This window comes from Chionomys nivalis, chromosome 23, assembly GCF_950005125.1.
Source record: "Chionomys nivalis chromosome 23, mChiNiv1.1, whole genome shotgun sequence".
NCBI lineage: Eukaryota > Metazoa > Chordata > Mammalia > Rodentia > Cricetidae > Chionomys > Chionomys nivalis.
Genome location: NC_080108.1, coordinates 17,195,049 through 17,215,831, shown reverse-complemented (window position 1 = coordinate 17,215,831; position 20,783 = coordinate 17,195,049). Strand labels below are relative to the sequence as shown.

Here is a 20,783-nt window from a genome sequence, read left to right as displayed (position 1 = left end):
GTAAATATGTTTAAGATAGTATTGTTTTCTTGGTTAACTGTTCACATGATTATTCTTAAGTATATGTCTTTATCTAATCTTGAAGTATATTTGTTCGGATACTGAGATAATGATGATAAGCAGAATACTAGATATTTTTTGCAACACAGATATGTGAAGCATGGGTTTCTTCTTTTAACAAATTATAGGCAGACAGGCAGGTGGCCAAAAAATTAAAGTAAAAAGTAAGTATTAGAATAGCAATATTAATTGTAAGTTAAGACAGAGAGAAAAACACCACTGATTCTCCTTGAGCACAAGATTGATTAGATTATCCTGGCTGACTTCTGTAGACATGTTTTTTTGAGTTATAAATCAGATGATCAGTGTTAGAAACTTGCATGAAAGAAAATCATCTCATGAGAAAACTTTTAGTTTAAATGTGACTTCAAGAAGACTTGAAAAAAGTCAAAGCCACCAATTCTGAGAGAGCTGAAAGTTGAGTCTCACAGAACCAGCGTGTCAACTTCCCCGTGTGAATGATTGAGCACTGTGTTGAGATGCACTGAAATCTGCAGTTGGAGGAGGTCATTTGTTCCCTGCCGCCCAGCTAGCTTAGACCCGAAATAATCACACAGAAACTGTATTAATTCCATCATTGCTTGGCCCATTAGCTCTAGCTTCTTATTGGCTAATCTCTTACATATTAATTTAACCAATTTCTATTAATCTGTGTATCGCCACATGACAGTGGCTTACTGGCTAAAGTTCCCAGTGTCTATCTCCAGCCACTCCATGTCTTCTCTCTGACTCTGCCCTTCTTTCTCCCAGCATTCAGCCTAGCTTTCCTTGCCTACCTAAGTTCTGCCTTGCTATAAGTCCAAAGCAGTTTCTATATTCGTTAATGGTAATCACAGTACACAGAAGGGACTCCCACATCAGAAATCAGGCCTGGTGCAAATTGCTATGCAAGCTTTTCTTCTTACTGACATTTTCAGTCATTAATTCTCTTCATAGATTTCTAATTATGAGGAGTAATGGAGATAAGAAAGTTCCATACTCCTCCCACAGTGCCAAGTCTGTGCCAAGCACCAGTGTAAAACTCCACATTTGCAATAATATATTAATACACTTAATATTTCCAGCTATATTTTATGCTACACGAGTGTGCATCATTAGAAGTTGCTTTAAAATATTTGTTGAGTGAGTAAATATTTATACCAACACCCAGTTTCACATACAAGGGAAAAAGAATACAGAATAAATTGCATTGTTATAGATTGTATTAAGAACTAGGATTTTGAAAGCACAGTTTAAATCTCAGACCCCCGAGATCCTGTGTTTAAATGGATGCTGTGTTGGAGAGAAAAAGAACAATGAGTCAAATGACTTTGCAGCTTCAAATTCAAAAAATATTTAAAGGAAGAATAAATTCTTATTTGGAACATGAAAAGCAATAGATTGCCTTAGTTAAAGAAGGGACATATATCACGTAAAGAGGGGCTTTAAATATTTATTAATCTTGGAAGGCTGGAGTTGGGAGATGTTATTTCCCTCTTTCAAATTTCATTAGCAGCAAACTGTGTTCTGAACATTGCAATGGTGAACATAAATACACACACTTCTAAGTGTCCTTTTATGACATCCTTGCCCCATTATTAACCCAAAGGGAAAAATACATTTGGATCTTGCAAAGTTGATATCAGGATTCCTCCCTAGAAATGAGTTCTGACACACATCCTATCTGTAGAAGGCCAAATATACCTTTGAGGGTTCCCTTCTTTGAATTTTGAAACTGGGGTTGGTTTGGAAAGAGTAATCAGAAATGAAATGAAGTGAATTAGAGCCTGGGTTTCTAAACGGCTCCTTGAAACCATAATGCTTGAGTTCAAATGATCATTTATTCCTCAGCTAAGGTTGAAACCTGGCTCTGCTCTTACTGACCAGGTGTGATTCCATGTCTATGAAAAGATTCTGGTTTAGTTTTTATAATACTTTCAGGTCTGGAATGGACTAATAAGGGACTGATAACTCTCTCACTTAATAGAGGACGAGCCCAGGACTCAGGGAGGCAGAGAAGCTTATGTAAGTCACAGATCAACTACCTACCCAAACTGGATTGTCCTTTGCACTTGTCTGTCTGGCTCTAGCCTGCCTGCTCTTCACCCCAGGCCCTGATGCTTCATATTTCATGTTCAAGCAGGTTTTGAAGTTAGAATCCTCAGTCTCTGTTCTTAGACCCACGATTGGAAAATAAGGAGAGCCAGAGAGGAGGTTTTTTCATAAAGTAGATTTCTAATGCTAAAACATAACAATTTGATATGTGGGCTGCCTGTCCACGTGGGGGCACATTATATCTTATTCAAATATTTTTATACCTCTGTGGGATAATAAGGCTCCACTTAGATTTTTTGAGCTCATCTGTTTCCTGTTCATGTTGGTAATACAAAAACACTTCCAGTTTATAATAGCCATCATTGCGTTTCTCCCAGACACAGATGTATTTACGCAAGATAAAAAGAAAAATGAAGAGACCGAATGAACATTTTCTATAAATGTCACAGTTTTGAGGCAAATTTTTAATGAATGGATAAGCTACAGCTGTGGAAATGTAAGCAGGATGATTCCCCATTTCACCTTATAAATCCTCTGTCCCCAGGCTTCAACAGAGGGATCACAGCTCGTTAAGGTCCCCAAGAAACATGAAGTTAATTGGAATGTTTGGTCATCTCTACAGAGGTATATGAGCTAACAAAACTGGCTTCACTTAGTGTCAGATCCAGGAACCACAGATCCTGGAAACTCAGAGAATGTTACACAGAAGGAATACAAAAATGCTGGGGCTAGAAATACCGTTTTCCAACTGTTGAAAGTCAAAAATAAGTTGCCAAAAGAAACCAGGAGAGAGAACTCTACCTTACTTTTGTCTAAGAAAACACACACACACTCCTGACCTCTTCAGAAATATTTCAACCAAAAAAATAGAGGAATAAAATATTTGAAGTGTTCATTCCCAAAGCCCACTAGACTATAATTCTTGAACTGCTAAAATTATGCTTTAAAAGTGAAGGCAAAATAAAGGCTTTTTCCCATAAACAGACTTTGAAGACATTTGTCCTGGTTCCAAGTTATGAAGACAAATTATATAGAACTTTGGAAGGATAGAAAATAATATATTCTGGATCTATATAAAGACAGAAAGAGCACTGAAGAGGAAATAGGTAACAATGAAATGCAATGAACCTTTTATTTATTTCTTTATTAATTTAACAGATGACAATTATTAAAATATAATAACAACAATGTATTTGATAATCTGAGCACATGCAAACCTGCTTGCATATAAGTGAAACTAATGACATGCATGGCACAAAAGAGGAGAAAGGAGGGGTAATTAAAATCATTGCTACTACTTTTGAGGTGTCGGTCTAATATTTGCTAGTGTGTTTGTATCAGTTATAAGCGGATATTGCACACTAAACGACAGCCACAAAACCAAGTGGAAAAGATCCGCTATACTAAAAAGGGGAAAAATGAGTGGTATAAAATGTTTGCTTTATCTTTGCTGACAGTAATCAAAATAAAGCAGTAGTTACTAATATTAATTTCAGACAAAGGAAACTTCAAAAAAAGTAAAGTTATTATGGATAAAGAATGGTGATGCATTAATGCTAAATGAATAAATTTTCTCGGAACAAGTGACAGTTAATAGCACGTGTGTGCTCAATCACATACAACCCAAGAGGAAAATGGAGCAAAGTACACGAGATTTGCAAAGAGAAGATCCAGCTGTTGATGCAGCTGTAGGTTGCACAACTTCTCTATCAGCAGACTGATGAAGCAGGAAAAAACAAGCACCATCCATCAACAGATGCAATTGATTTTTAGAGAGGGATTTATCCAAAGCCACAAAATAGACATAGTTTTTAAGCACATATGAAACATTCACCAACACAGATCACTTTGCATGCTATAAAACAGATTTTAACCCATTCAATAGGAAATCCATGCCAGGCATTATAAACGTCTGGGGGAGGCTATGGAAACTAGAGGGGAACCTACTACAGCCACCACTTTCCTAAGCTAGCATAAATCTCTAAGGGCTTTCTCAACGAATGTAGCTCTCATCTCTCGTCAAAGAAGCTTCTTTTCTTGCAGCAGTGTTCACTATAGAAAATGACAGCTATTCAAAACGCAGACATCAGCTGACTGTGGGACACCTGTCCCCAGGTATTTACAACACAACCACCACCCTGAAGCTCATGGAACATCAGGGAATATGGAAAGACTGCAAGAGTCACAGCACCAGGACTTCAGCTATGAGATCATACCTTAGAAACTGGAAGAAGGAAGGAAGGAAGGAAGGAAGGAAGGAAGGAAGGAAGGAAGGAAGGAAGGAAGGAAGGAAGGAAGGAAGGAAAGAAAGAAAAAGGAAAGAAAAACACCATGTGGATGAGACTAATAGGGAAGAGGAGTTGAATCAGAGAAGATTTGGGGGGTAGAGGGCGAGTGTGAACTAGATTGTATGGGGGCATTAGAGATGATTCAGTAGTCAAGGACACTGCTTTTGTAGAGGATCTGAATTGGGTCCCCAGCACCCACGTTGGACTTTACAATTCTCAGTAACTCAGGTCACAAAGGACCCTCCTTTCTGGCCACAAGGACACTGCATGTATGTGGTATATAAGCATACATGTAAAAAAAAAAACACCCACACATAAAATTATAAAATACAATTTTGAAAAGATATATTATGTGACTCAACACATTAATACAAATATTATTTTGAAAAATGAGAGAAGTCACAATATGTTCTAACACAATAAAATCAATCTACCCGTCAATAGGAAGGTAGTTATAAAATTCCAAACTCAGAAGGAACAGTAGCAGATTTCTAAATAACAGATGCACTGGAGAAATTTTCAGTAATATTAGAAAATATTTGAACTAGATGAAAAGGAAATTTCTAAAATTTTGTAGCATGGTAAATTCTATACATATATGAATATGTATTGTGCTGGGTGCATATATAATGAAAAGAAGAAAATCGTAAAATCAACCATCTAACCCCACATCTTAGGAAATTACTAAATGGGCAATTTAAGTGCAAACAAAACAAAGTAAGGAATGATTTTAAATTCGTGAAGATAAATCATATTACATTCATTTAATAGATATAATTTTAATTGTATAAAATATTAGGACATAAATTAGAAAAACTGAAAACAGAAATCAAAAGTCAATTAAAACAAAGATCAACTTTGAGAAAAACAACAAAAGTGTTCAGTTTTGGTCAATGCTAAGGAGAAAGCAAATCAGAGGACAAATTGCTGACCTCAGAAATGGAAGAGAGCACATAGAAATTCTGTACACAATAAATGGAGAAGAATTGAATACTGTGAAATGTTTTTATCCGTAAATTTGATCATCCAGACAAAATGATCCAATTCCTTGAAAAACAAAAACTACCAAAGTTCACTGAGTCTGAATAGATCATCTGAACAGGCCTACATATGAAAGATGTTTAAGTGATAATAAAAATTCATAACCTACTTAAACAAAAAGAATCTGACCCAGATGGATTCATTAGTGAATTTTGCAAAATATTTCACAGAGAAATTATACCAGTTTCGATAATTGCTTTCTGAAAATCAAAACTGGGGGAACGCTTTTCAAATAATTTTGTGAGGTCGTGCAAACGTATAAGAAAAAAAGATCAATATCTCTCATAAACAAAAATTCAAATTTCTAGAGGAAAATGCTACAATATCAAACATAACAGTATATATAACTGCATGCCAAAACCAAGTAAGATTTTTCATAAGTGTTCATAGCTAGTTCATAATTAGAAAATTAATTTGTAAAAATCATCATATCAAAAGACTAAGAGGGAAAATCATTTTACCATATAATGGATTCAGATAAAATGCTTGACAAAAGCTAACATTCTTTCCTCCATACTAACAGAGGCCCGGTTCTCAACTTGACAAAGAATATTTTATAAGATACATATAGCTAACATGTATCTTTAATGCTCAGAAACAGAAACTTTCCTCACTATACAAGAAAAATAAGCCCAGCAAGAAGTTCATTCTTGCCGCTTCATTTTAGCATCATGCTGAAAATTTTAGCAATGCAGCAAGACAAGGAATGCAAGTAAAAGCATGCTAATTGAGCAAGCACTGTAGGAATATGGCAGCATAAAAGGGTAATGTACAAAATTCTGTTGCCTTCCTATAAGTCAGCATTCAGCAAATGGATTTGAGATTTAAAAACTCAATACTAAGCTGGGTGGTGGTGGTGCACCCCTTTAATTCCAGCACTTAGGAGGCAGAGTCATGTCAGTCTTTGAGTTTGAGGCCAGTCTGGTCTACAGAGCGAGTTTTAGGACAACTGAGAAACCCTGTTTCAAAATAATAATGATGATGATGATGATGATGATGATAATGATGATGATAATGATAATCCAATACTAGACAGAGAAAGCAGGATTTGCAGTAATCCCTACTCTCAGAAGACTGCTATAGGAGAAAAGCTGAGTTTGAGGCCAGTGTGGACTACATAGGGAGTTCCAGACCATACTAGTGTACAGAGGAGGAGTCTTTCTCTCTCAGCTCTCTCTCTCTCTCTCTCTCTCTCTCTCTCTCTCTCTCTCTCTCTCTCTCTCTCTCTCTCTCTCTCTCTCACACACACACACACACACACCTTACTGCCATTTACATTATTACCCCATACAATGAAATCCTTGGGTGTCAATCTAACGAAACAACATTTATATGTTGTTATCAAAGAGAACTATGATGAACAAAATAAATAAAGCCTAGAGACAAAGGAAGCATTTGCATTTGTGGATAGAAAACTCAGTATTGCCAAGCTTTCAGTTCTCCCCATATTAAACTATAGATTGAATGCATTTTGACCAAAATGTCAGCAAAGTACATCGTAGGCATCAAAATGGAGGGGCAGATGACCCAGAGTAGCTGAGAAAATACAAACGAGGAAAACACAGTTGGAATTCTGGAGCTGCCTCACTTTAAGGCTTACAGCAAAGTGAAAATACAAGATGGGATGGTAATGATCTAGGATTAGGTAGGTAGGTCATAGGGGGAATTTACAGTGTCAAGAAACAGACCCACATAAACAGTTCCTCATCCTTGCCAGAAGAGTTATACAATATGGCAAAGATAGTATTTTCAATAAATGGATCAATAGAAAAATGGAGATCTTGATGCAAAAGAAAAAGAATCTAAACATAGGTGCAGACCTTTCACAGATTAATTCAAAATGTATTAATGATTGTCTTAGTGTTCTATTGCTGTGAAGAGACACCATGATAAAAGAAACTCCTAGAAGAAAGCATTTAATTGGGGTCTTGCTTGAAGTTTCAGGATATTAATCTATGACCACTCTAGTGGGGAGTATGTCTGCAGGCAGGCATGGTACTGAAGCAGTAGCTGAGAGCTTTACAACCTGGTCCAAGGGCGAGAGAGAGAGAGAGAGAGAGAGAGAGAGAGAGAGAGAGAGAGAGAGAGAGAGAGAGAGAGAGAGAGGGAGAGGCTGTAATGCGGTTTTGGGACCTCACAGCCCACCCCCCAGTGACACACTTCCTCCACCAAGCCATACCTACTCTAAGAAAGCCACACCTCCTAATCCTTCTAATCCTGCTCCATCAGTTCCACTCCCTAGTGACTAAGCATGCAAATATATGAGCCTATAAGGCTGTTTTCATTCTCGTTACACTGACCGAAATATATAATGAAAAAGTACAAAAATTTCTAGACAATAACAGCAGGAGAATATATAGATGATGAGGATCATGGACTTGACAATCAACCTTGGTATCGTGTCCCTCCCTGCCACCATACTTTTAGATATAACATCAGTGGCATAATCCTTAGGAGAAAGAATCGAAAAGCTGGAATTCATAAAATGTTTATCTTCTGCTCTGAGGAAAAAATACTGTTACAAGGATGAAAATGGAAGAAAGAGAGTAAATTATTGCACAATACATATGAAAAATCAATGTTATGGACTGTCATTTATAACAGAGTTTATGTAAGGCCTTGGAAGTTATGTAAAAGAAAAACCCTTCTCAACTGAAAAATGAGAAAACAAGTCCAGATTTAAACATAAAATAATGAAGATACATAGGTGTCAAAAAAAAAAAAACCACAAAAAGCAATGATCTGTTCTATATCTCAGGGGACAGAAGATTAAAAATGTGATATCATTGGCACTTGTCCAAGCAACCAAAACCTGGAATGCTGACACCCAATTTCAAGAAGGACTTAGAATCATGGAGATGCTACTTCATTGTTGTTGGAAATGCCAAAGTATACAACCACTTTGGAGAAGAACTTTGATTTCTTAGATATATTCTTGCTATTGAGTCTAGTATTGTATGCTTGGGATTAATCTAAAGAAACTAAAAGCTTAGATGCCCACAAAAAGACCCTGTACATATGTATTTATGGTGGCTTTATTTATAACAGCTAAATTTGGGTAATCAGAAGGTTCATAATGAAATATTATTGAGTAACAAGGTGAAATAAACTGCTATAAATGGGAAGAATTGGAGCTACCTTAAGTGAGTATTTCTAAGTGTCAGGAGTCAATCTGTAAAGTAGCCTGGTGCACCATTCTAGATAGGACAGAACTTTGAAGGCAGAAGAAGATCAGTTGTCGCCAAGGGTTTAGGGGAATCGGAAGGTGGTGGGTGGAGCAGAAGCATTTGTTCTGGCAAAGACACTCCACAGTGATATTGTAATGCTGGATAACTGTCAGTGAGCCGACTTTCTAAGCACTTACAATGTATGTTTTCAATAGTAAATCGTAATATCAACTCTGCCTATTGTTAATGTTTCAGTGTGAGTTCATCATTCAAAAGAAATGGACCGTTTTGGTGGCAGATGTTATGGGAGGGTGTGGGTGTCTATGGGAGGTCCTGCATCATCTTTCTGATTTTGCCATGAAACTAAACATGTTCTTTGAAAATGAAGTCATTTTAATGATATAAATGTGCATACACAAATAGCTTTACAATACAATGAGTTCTTATCTAAATAAAAGTATACTTGCTATAACAAAGAAACACACTCATAATTAAAGTGATTTCAAAGTGTTTTCCATCACTTTATTTATAACAATAGTATATCCATGCACATTAAATCAGTCCCCTATCATCTCTATTAGAATATGCTATCTGCATGCACAAAATGTAGGTACAAATGGATTGAAGACCTCAATATAAATCCAACCACACTGAACCTCATATAAGGGAAAGTGCGACATAGCCTTCAATGCATGGGCATAGGAGACCACTCCCTAAATATAACACCAGTAGCCCAGACACTTAGAGCAACAATAAATAAATGGGACCTCATGAAACTGAAAAGCTTCTGTAAAGCAAAGGACATGGCCAAGAAGACAAAAAGGCAGCCTACTGAATGGGAAAAGACCTTCACCAAACCCACGTCAGACAGAGGACTGATCTCCAAAATATATGAACTCAAGAAAATTAGACATCAAAATTCCAAATAACCAAATTAAAAAATGGAGTACAGACCTAAACAGAATTCTCAACAGAAGAATCTCAAATGGCCAAAAGACACTTAATGAAATGTTCAACATCCTTAGCCATTAGGGAAACACAAATCACCAAAATGATTCTGAGATACCTAAGAATGACTAAGATCAAAAACTCCAATGATAGTTTATGCTGGAGAAGATATGGAGTAAGGAGAACATTCCTCCATTGCTGGTGGGAATGTAAACTTGTACAACCACTCTGGAAATCATTATGGCTGTTTTTCTAGAAAATTGAAAATCAACCTACCTCAGGACCCAGCAATACCACTCTTGGGCATATACCCAAAGGATGCTCAGTCATACTACAAGGACATTTGTTCAACAATGTTCATAGTAGCATTATTTGTAATAGCCAGAATCTGGAAACAATCTAGATGCCCTTCAATTGAAGAATGAATAAAGAAAATGTGGTACATTTACACAATGGAGTACTACTCTGCATGAAAAACAAAAGCAAAACAAAGCAAAAAAACAATGATATCTTGAAATTTACATGCAAATGGATGAAACTAGAAAAAAAGCATCCTGAGTGGGTTAACCCTGACCCAGAAAGATGAGCATGCTATGTACTCACTCATAAGTGGATACTAGCTGTAAAGCAAAGGATAATGAACCTATAGTCCATGACCTAGAGAAGGTAAGTAACAAGAACGCTAAGAGAAACATATATGGATCCCCTGGGAAGGAGAAATAGATAAGATCTCCTGAGACAATTGGGAGCATGGGGTGGGGTTGGGGGAGAAGGGAGGGAGGAAGGGGAGGAGAAGAGAAGGAGAGGGGGAGGAGAACTTGAGGAAACAGAATAGTTAAGATGGGGAAAGAGATATCTTGATTGAGGGAGACATTATGGAGCTACCAAGAAGTTTGGCACTAGAGATATTCCTGTGAATCCATAAGGATGACCCCACCTAAGACCCTAAGCAATAGTGGAGGGGGTGCTCGAACTGGCCTTGCCATGTAGTCAGATTGATGACAATCTTAAATGTCACCATAGAACCTTTATCCAGCAACTGATGGAAGTAGAGGCAGAGAGCCACTGTGGAACACTGGGCTGAGCTTGTGAAGTTCAGCTGAAGAGTGGGCAGACTAAGAATATGATCAAAGAGGTCAAGACCATGATGGCTACACCCACTGAAACAGCTTACCTGAGTTAATGGGAACTCATCAACTCTGGCCGAACTGGGAAGGAACCAGCATAGGACCAAACTAGTTCCTCTGAATGTGGGTGACAGTTGTATGGCTGGGAAAAACTGTGGAGCCACTGACAGTGTGACCAGGAATTATAGCTACTGCTTGTATTGACTTTTTGGGTACTCATTTTCTTTGGATGTATACCTTGCTCAACCTAGATATAGTAGGGAGGGGCATTGATTCTTTTTCAAAGCAGTGTGCCTTACATCTCTGAGGTGTGGATGGGGTGTGGGTTCCCGGGTAGGTAGAGGTAACAGGAGGAGGGGAGGGAGTGGAAACTGGGATTGGAATATGAAATTAAAAAGATAGTTTTTTTTAATGAAATAAAAATGGATTCTATTTATTTCTGCAATCAGTATCCTGAAGTGTTGTCGTGAGAAGCATTTCTCAGTGTGTAGGAATCTTCTTGTAAGATATATACCTGCCATCATGAAACTTACAAGGTCAAGAGGAAATGTAAATCAAACAACTATTTATTTATTGTTGTGATGAACACTCTGAAGAAACAAATCGAGTTAGAACTTACCTGGAGAGATAGATGAGTGCACAAACACAAATAAAAATTAGCATTTAATTTTTCTTTTCAAAATGATCCATAGGCCTGGAAGCTGTGTGATAACTCAGAGATCTTAATGATTCACACAAATAATTATGGTGATATACCTATAAAATATATACTTTATATTGATAATTATAGAATTAAGTTATATTAAATATGAGGACAAAAACACCAGAGAGATAAAGATTTGCTGGATGTTCTAGCTGCATTTCTACCAGAGTAGTTTATATTTTCTTCAGGAGAATTTGGCTAAAAGCCTGAATTTCCACTATTTGTTATGTATTGTATGCATTTTTATATCATATACTATTTGTGCATATTCTGTGACTACTGAAGTGAAATGGACTTTTAATACTGCTAAGACCTGGGGCTGCCTGTGTTTAGCGTTTCTGCTGACCCAGGTACCGAGTGTCCTATCGCATCTGAGTTATCCTCGACCTGGTGCCTAGGAGCCCCACTTGATTAATTGGAGTGGTAGGAGATTATCCATTCCTTCTAAATGGAGATGAAAAAGTCATGAATAAAAGAGTTTCATTCCTAGAAAAGGCGGGCTATATGAACCCTAGGAGGATGGCGTTCTAGGAGTTCATAATTGATTCTGCTTCCGATTTATGACATGGAGGATGCGATGAGAGAGTTCATTTGGGCAATTATACACTCACAGGAGATGAGGGCCCTTTATATGTTCATATGTTTATATGGGTGAGGACTGTCAGTGGCTGTCAGAGATCAAGCCCATAGTCCTCTGTTCTGGATGGAGTCTGTTGAAGCTGAAGTTTTCTATGACGTGTATAGTTCTCAGCCGGCACAACTTAGCAGTGTATGAAATTGGGTGCACAGTGCCAGAGGAAAGGGGAGCCAAAACTCATGATGCTGAAGTAGACCAGGTTGGCCTGACTATCTCATAGCTGTGGCTCTTGGGTTATTTATTTCTTTATTTGTCAAGTCTCACAGTTTACATGGGCAAAATGGTAAAATTGTTGATATCTGTTTATTAGAATTAATGATTCAGAGGAAATTAACCATGTATTTGATGTATAGTGATGTTTAATAATACATGTTGAGAATCCATTTTTAAATAATGAATATTCTTTTTTTTTTTTTTTTTTTTTGATTTTTGAGACAAGGTTTCTCTGTAGCTTTGGAGCCTGTCCTGGAACTAGCTCTTGTAGACCAGGCTGGCCTCGAACTCACAGAGATTCTCCTGCCTCTGCCTCCCAAGTGCTGGGATTAAAGCCATGTGCCACCACCGCCCAGCAATAATGAATATTCTTAATTACCCATAGCTTATCATAACTTGTTTTTTATATTTGTTTATTTTAATTATAGATGCTTCCTAAAATCCTGGACAAGCTAGCACCAGCATTCACCATGAACAGCTGCAGTTTTCTGGTGGAAAAATCACGAGCCTCCACTGCCCGGGTCGTGGTGTGGAGAGAGATGGGAGTTTCCAGAAGCTACACCATGGAGAGCAGCTATTGTGGCTGCAACCAGGGCCCCTATCAGGTATGTGAAGCTGTCGGGCCCCTGCTGTCTGCTCGGCAGCACAACATAGAAATGAGGGGCAATAGCAGACCTGGCTTTCTCCCTTGCAAGAGGTAGGAAGCTTCCAGTTGGGTCTGGCCTCACCCCTTCGCTGTGAAGAACTGCTTCAATGATTATTTCTATACCTGCAGCTGCAGCTCTGTTGATCCTGGAAATAACCTGTGCATGCCTTCCAATGTAGTACCTCCATCAGCTGTCTGCACTAGCAAGCGGCAGGGAGCCTCTCTCCAATCTGAACAACCAGTCATGACTGTTAGATGCATGGAAATATGTTATCTTTTCCAATAAGCAAACTGCACATCGTAGAAGGTATAGGTCTATAGGTGCAATCAAAACATTTCTGCGCCGGGTGTTTTATGTGCCAGGGTAAACCAGCAGCTACCTGCTGTCAACAGAGTACAGTGGAGCATGCATTCACTATGAGTCCACCAAAATGTGTGGTTTATTTATTTATTTTTTTGATGCTTGTGCTAGTGTTGAGGGAAAGCAGTCCTGTATAAATCATGTCCTTTCTACAGCTATATTAACGGCATGAGCAGGTGGATAGCTGCTACAGCACACTGCTCTGGCTGCTCTTCCCACTCTCCCATCGAGAAGCATAAATAAGAGGCTCAGTGACAATGCCAGAGTAATAGACTCTTTTAAATTTCTTAGGCAAGTTGACAGACTACTCCTTGGTGACTTCCATTCAACCCCCAAACTACCTGGACCTCACGAGCGCTAAAGTTCGTTGGGTGTTGGCTTTGAAATACTCCTAGAACAGCCAGGAAACACTTGGCATCTATCGTGAGTTTGTAGAAATCTGTTAGCTATCACAGAGAGGTTAGGGACTGGCAGGTTATGAGATCTGCCTGTCTTCTCACCTGGCCAAAGAGAATTTTGACACAGGGCTATGGAACCATTCATTTTTGTCTTGCTAATTCTGTCTGCTAATTATTCTACACAGTTGCTTCAAAGAATTGCATTGTTAGTGGATTAATGTTATTCGACTAATTAATCCAATTTTCTCTTGTGAATATCGATGCAAAATAGAATGATTTGGGATCTTTGCACAGGCAGCCAAAGACCTCACTCTTCCATTTATCGAAAGGGCTGGAAGCTCATTGTCTCACATGCCTACATGCCTGCCCAATCAAAGTAAGATATGAATGAGACTTGTTCTCCTTACAGCACATGAGTTCTGTACATGTGTAGATGGTTGGAGATTATTTTATCAGGATTCTCCTCATTCTATTATCATTCAAAAAGCCTATGGTATCAGAAAAAATAAGCCTATAGTACTTTGATCCTGTGGCCTTTAGAATATAGTATTTTATCTCTTTGTCATCTGCCTTTTTATGGAAAAGGGGGCAGTCATTCAAAGACATCCCATGCAACTTTTTATAGATTAATTGGATTGTTGACTTTCATTGACTTAGTTTCTCCAAGAACTTATTCAGCCTAGTTTCGTCTAGTCACCTAAAAATCAATGGCATCCACTATGAATCAACTGGCCACTCAAAGGCCTTTCTGGCTGTGTGCAAACACAATAACTCACAGGTCAGGTCATCTCAGATCTTCATTTTCCATGTAACATATATAATGGCTGTTAGCAATGACAAAGGATAAAAGATACTCAGCCAGTGGGCTGGCTTTTAGGCACTGACCCAATGTCTGCTGTGTGAAATTTTCCACATTGCCTTCATATGAGGTCTCTTAAAGGAAGAATGGAGAGAGAACTGGCTACAGAAAGCCCCAACTGGGCCAGACCTGGTTTTGCTTTCACAGGCCCAGGCTCTATATGAAACACCTCTATGAATGGATTGGTTTTCTCCTTACCATTGTTTTCCTGTCCTTACACACACCATAGAGTCTCACTGAGCAGAATTACAGACGGTGAGCATGGTTGGGTGAGTAATTTTACATATGGGATGGTCTATCTCATAGGATGGAAGCCAACTCAGAGTTGGGTGTTTGGGTGATTTTTGTTTGAGGAATATCATAAAGTCCGTGAGCTATAAAGCAGTATAGAAACTTTTACCCTGAACATATTGCAAATGATTTTTTTTATATTGGGAAGCTGAGTCCCAGTTGGGTCTTGAGGTTATTATTCTAAGGTCATCTTTCCATTTTTTGTTTAGCATTACCATTTATCCAAAAGATTGAGGATACTTAAATACACCCACGAGGGGCATTCCTTCCTTCCTTCATAAGAATATAAATATTTTTGCAGTTTCTCTGGTTAACGTGGCTTTAAAGCAGTTCCAATCACTTCTCCCCCAGCACACTAAGCACCTGATTTGTTAGTGGTGAAGTGAAATAGCATTTCTTATGGTGACTTTTATGCTGGAGCTACATTAAAGAACATTAGCCAATACATTTAGATAATTATTATTAATATGATATTTTTCTCTTTTATTTTCCGGTCTACAGTTGGATAGTTTTAAAGAAATCTCCTGCTTATATCTCTTTGAGACACAGTTTCTGCTCTACTTGTATAGCTAGATCCAAAATTTGTGTTTAACCTGGAAGTTCCACCGAGTGAGAGAATTACTTTACCTATTGGGGACTGGCCTAAAGCTCTCACATCTTCTGAGGCAGAAAGGAAAACAGAGTGAACAACCATTCAGAGCTCATGTTTTAAGAGGTGTCTAGTTGATATGGACATCTGTTTGCTTTTTACTGAATGTGTGTAACTTGGGGTCACATCCATCATGTGCTTCTACATACAGAGGCAAGTATCTGGGTTTCATGGGTTGCTAATGGCTACAGAGTTTGACCTGAGTACTCCCACTCAAGTAGGCTGTTAGTTTGCTTCTTAGCAACATTGTGGACTTGTTAAAAGATAATATGGCCTTGCTTAGAGCAAGAATAGAAGACGGGTGATTCAGCTGAGGTCAGAGAATAGCTAACTGGTGTTTGGTACCCTTCCTATGCGTTCGCTGCTCTATGTTGTGGACCCTCCATGTGTGTCCTTCATCTTTCCCAGCATCCACTGAGGTACCTTTCCACAACCCTGAGTTAGTCAAGACATAGTAACGACCTTTAACCCATCTATTGGATGACCTTTGCTTGGAAAAGATGAGCAAAGCCCATTCATCCATGTCTGGCACCAAGAATAAACTCAGAGGATAACTCCACTCATTTAGGGTGGTGAAACCAAGCGTTCGCTACTTGCTTATTTGCAGCAGCATGTGTAAGATATTTCTTAGAGAAACACGTGTGGTCCCAAACACTTGCACCACTGAAAACTCCTACCCTGTTCTGGGTAACAAGGTCACAGCAGCGGCACAGCTGGAGTCCCCTTGTAGTAGCCCTCTCACCCACTGTGCATCTATTACTTCCTAAGACCACAGCGAACGAAGGCAGAATCACATCCCCAAGGGAAGAGTAGGCTGTAATTGCAGGGGACCATCTGACGACCTTCCTTCCACTTTTACCAATGGACCTGATCTTGGGAGGATCTTGTGTGGTCCACCACATCTGGTCGAATTAAGATGTCATGGGCCAGAGGACAACAATCCACAACACTATCCAAGTGCCCCCTTTTTAAAAAGTAAAGTCCAATAATTTACCATTTTGCTAAGAAATTTTACAATCTCTTGCTTGTTTAAACACTCAGTGCTTAGTCTAGTATTGAATCACTACTAAGATGTATGATGAGTGAATAAATAAATGAAGGCAATGGGTCAAAATTTCTATAGAGTGGTTAAATGATTATCCTGTATATCCAAGTAACTAATAAAACCGAATTCACTGTGGTCCACATGTGATCATAGCCATTGTAAAAATGGAGCCTTTGAGAGCTGCTGCAGGATGTGCAAATGGGGAGTGTGTGGGTGGGGAGGGACAGGCCAAGAAATCAGAGCTGACATCTCTTGGACCTGTCATTATGTCATGATTTAAGAGCACCTAATGGATTCTTTCCCAGAATAAGGCAATCTGGTCCAGGTGTGGAATCTCTCATGGCCACATTCTCATAGCAGATGGTGATTAGGCAGGCCGACTTCCGTTTGTATACAAGGTCGATGCCATAGTCCATATTCTAAGTCCTGTTTAGGTTCAAGTCACTCATTTCCCCTACATGCTTATAGCTGTGTCTGTCATTGTGCATTGCCTGCTTCTGAAGAAAGCTGCCAACTGCTTTTCCCAAAATCCATGCCTCTTCTAGAGTACGTACATACAGTGGCAGGTGTAAACTGGGGACAAGAGCTGAGTCTCCTTGCCTGTTAGTCTCCTTGCCTCTAAAGTTCTCTCTTGGATTATCTGGGGCTTCTAGTGCATATTCAGTGAGAGCTGGCTCTTCTCCTGACCAACTTCACTTTTTTGTTGTTCACCAATGTTGTAGAGAATACTCCTTAAATACTTCTATGGGAGTCTCTGAGTCTTAGAAGAGCTTTCCTGGGGCAACCAACTTATAACCAACTTAGTGGTTTTTAAAAGACATAGATTAGGAAATATAAATGTTTGAATTAAACATTTAAATATTGAAGATTTTTTATGTGAATGAATTTCAGAAGAAAATTAGATTATCTACAAATACCTTCCAAGGCTCCCAGGATCCCCCTTCATACCCCACTGGCTTTGAATATTTAGGACATGCAGCCAGAGACTCCACCTGAGTAGTGGTTTTCTACACTGCTATGTAATGGAGGCTAGGCAGTCAGGCACTATGATGTCTTCCCAGCACCAAGGATGTGGAAGTAGGAGGATCCCTTGTGACCATTCTGGGCTACATGTTGAGCCCAAAGTCTGTGTGGGTTACACAGAGAAACCTTATCTTAAAAGCCAAGGGCTAAAGATGCAGCTCAGCAGAAGACTGCTTGTTCAAGGCCTTGGGTTCAATCACCAGGACTTGAAAAGAAATGGAGGTCGGGCTTATTACTGGAACTGTGTGAAGCTGCCTAACAAAGGACTATAGATGGTGGATAGTTTTTCTAGCATGATTTTGGAGGCAAGAAGTTTGAAATCCAGGTCTCAGCAGGACTACCTTCTCTCTGGGAACTTGATCAGAGATGCTATCCCATGCCCATCTCTTGGCTGTCGGTATTGCCAAAATCTGTTATATTCTCTGGTTTCTAGATCAATAATCTTAGCCTATTGCTTTGCTATCACATGGCCTTTCCCCATAGTGCTGCTCTCTCCATCTCTTTTTGTCTAATAAGGACATCAAGAGTACATAAAACTACTGTTTAGAGGAATAGATCTCAATTTTCACATTAAAAGCTCACCCATGTTTAAACTCCAAACAAGTTTTTGGTTTGTATTGATAATAAAAATTGTTAGTGGCAATTTTATATTTTTATTTTAGCAATGATGACAATTTTTGAACATAATATTACATTCTAGACCTTAATAAAACCTTTAGGGTCAGTTAGAGAGGACTCTGGATTTTTAAAACTGTAGCATGTAGCCAGAGTTTAAAAACTAATGAAACTAATGATTTGATATATGTGGATATTATTATCTACCTCCCTCTAACTCTTCTCTCTCTCTCTCTCTCTCTCTCTCTCTCTCTGTATATATATATATATATATATATATATATATATATATATATATATATACATATTTAGAGTATGTATTACTTAGAGTATATGTGTGTGTGTCTGTGTGTGTATGTTAATAGATTTACCTATATTGTATAAACTGTATGTAATATTTAGACATTTTCTTTATCATTTGCTATTTAGTCTATCAAACTTGCTACTTAGCATAATCTTTATATATGTAGACATTGCATATGTGAAGTCCTGGAGAAGGAGGAGGAGGAGGAGGAAGAGAAAGAGGAGGAGGAAGACAAGATTTTGTGAGCCTTTATTTCGGGGAACAGAAAGAAACAAGGGAGGAATAAATAGTAGTGTAGGGGACAACTTCATGTGTCTACAAAGACGGCTGAATTAAAACAAACACATAAACAAGCATACCTTTTCTAGCCATGACCACAACTGGGAAATATATATTTAGATTTCTATTCTCACGTCCCTTCTCCTATATCCTTCATTTATATCATGAGTATATACCTTTTCAGCTCCTGATTGACTGTGGAGGTGGATTTTTCTTCCATTATGGTAAACAGAAGAAAGTTAAGGACACCTCAAACTTTAATGTATGTTAAAAACCATCTGGAGATTAAACAATGAGACTTCTGGACCATGAGACCATGAGTCCAGAAATTTCTTGAATGAAAGCATGGCTCAAGAATTTGTTCTCTGCCTCCCTCTCCTCTGTTCTTCCTTCAGTTTCTTCTTCCTGTCTTTGTTTAACTTTAATTTTTGTTTTATTGTTTTAGACAAGATCTTGCTGTTGTTTTCCTCAATGCTCTAAGACTCACTGTGTTGTCTAGATCATCCTGAAACTATACCATCGTGATTCTCTACCTTAGTCTCCCTGATGATGGGATGCCAGGGGTATACTATCATACCTTACCTTGATCATTCAGAGTCTGATGACCCAGGATCTGCTCATGGAGAGACTGAGGCAGGATATCATTGTGAACATGGCAAGATTGTTTTAAAACAATTTTTCCATTCCAGATCCTTTTTAAGGCTATGGAGAAATTCCAACAGTTTATGCCCCAGACTTTCAAATTCTCCTGTTCCTACCTGCTGCTATTTTTCTTTTGAATTGTCTTCTCTACGTTTATATGGTTAGCTAAGTTATTTTTTTTGTATAAGACTTATATTTAAAAATCATCTAGTATCCTGGGGAAATTACACATGATTTTGTTTGTTTCTCCTGGCTTCTGGGCCAAGCTCAGGGCAGGAGACTTTAAACAATTTTATTATGTGAGCTCACAAGAGCCTAGGAAAAAATGTGGTTATGTAAGAGATGGGACTAGGAACTATATGCGTATTCCCTGGGAGAAGACTTAACAGTTTTTTACAGTTATTCTTGAGAGGGCGTGTGATCACCTGCAAAAGATTACAAGAATCTTGGATCTCTGGAGGGTTCTTCTGTACTTTGGCTATTTCTCTCCAAACGTTTTGCTTGACTTTCTTTAAAAAAAAAAATTGACCTGAGTCTATAAATCACCAGATATTTCTGCCTCAGAACCCATTAGCGGAGGAACAACGATGCCTCTCATTAAGTGTGCTTTGGATTAACTTCAGTCTAAATCTTCTGTGATTACCCTGGACACTAATCTCCCAGGGCTCTGTTCACAGGTGGTGCTTGGGCTCCTGGGGCATCAGCAGTACCTGGCATTTGTTAGCAAAGCAAGCCCCGGGTCGCATCTGCTCAAACAGACTCTACTTGAAGGAGCTCTCTGGGTGACTGTTTCCACTTGAGGGTCTCAAAGTAGATTTGCAAAGGTCAGGAGTGCTTGAGTCAGGGGAAGATGGGAGCTCTAACCTTTTTGTTAGGGCAAGGCCATTGTTGTATTTACTTTTGAGCTAGCGTGCCTTGTCAGATATGAATATGATTTACAAGCTGAATGTAATCCCCAGTATGAAAAATTTGGTTGTTCTAAGTTAACATATTAATGTTATATGAACCTTTTTTTTTTCACCCATGTTCTGTAACAGCCTTCCCCTCCCTGGAGCTTAGAAAAGAGTCCCGTTTTCCAAGTGCTTGTTTTTGCCATTGGCGTGTCACTTTAGTCCTCTGCAGACACAGAGATGAAATCCAGATGCTAATCCATCATTTTTGGGGAAGCCTATTTGGACCCTTTATGTCAGTACTCTTTCTTTCCTTATTAACTCCAATTCCACGCTTGTGATTCCCTTGTTTAACACATCATTTTGTTGTTTATTTATGGGGCTGGTGATCAAACCCAGGGCCTTGTGCATGCTCTCCGGATGCTCTTACCACTGAGCCACAGCTCCAGCTCCTTTGACCTCTTGCTATATGATCTCAAAGTGCTTGGTGGGCAGTTTATTAGCTCACTGCAGGCTTGATGAAACAATGAAATACTGCCCTCATTCTGGAGCCCTCAGCTTCC

At 38.7% G+C, this 20,783-nt stretch overlaps 1 protein-coding gene across 1 annotated transcript in view; it reads left to right on the top strand.

Annotated features, from left to right (window-relative positions):
- Agbl1 (AGBL carboxypeptidase 1) overlaps positions 1-20,783 on the top strand; it is a 661,380-nt gene that overhangs the window by 361,909 nt on the left and 278,688 nt on the right. Inside the window, exon 21 of the mRNA XM_057756658.1 lies at positions 12,647-12,823. Within this exon, the coding sequence (XP_057612641.1) occupies positions 12,647-12,823 (177 nt within the window). The remainder of the gene's footprint in view (positions 1-12,646; positions 12,824-20,783) is intronic.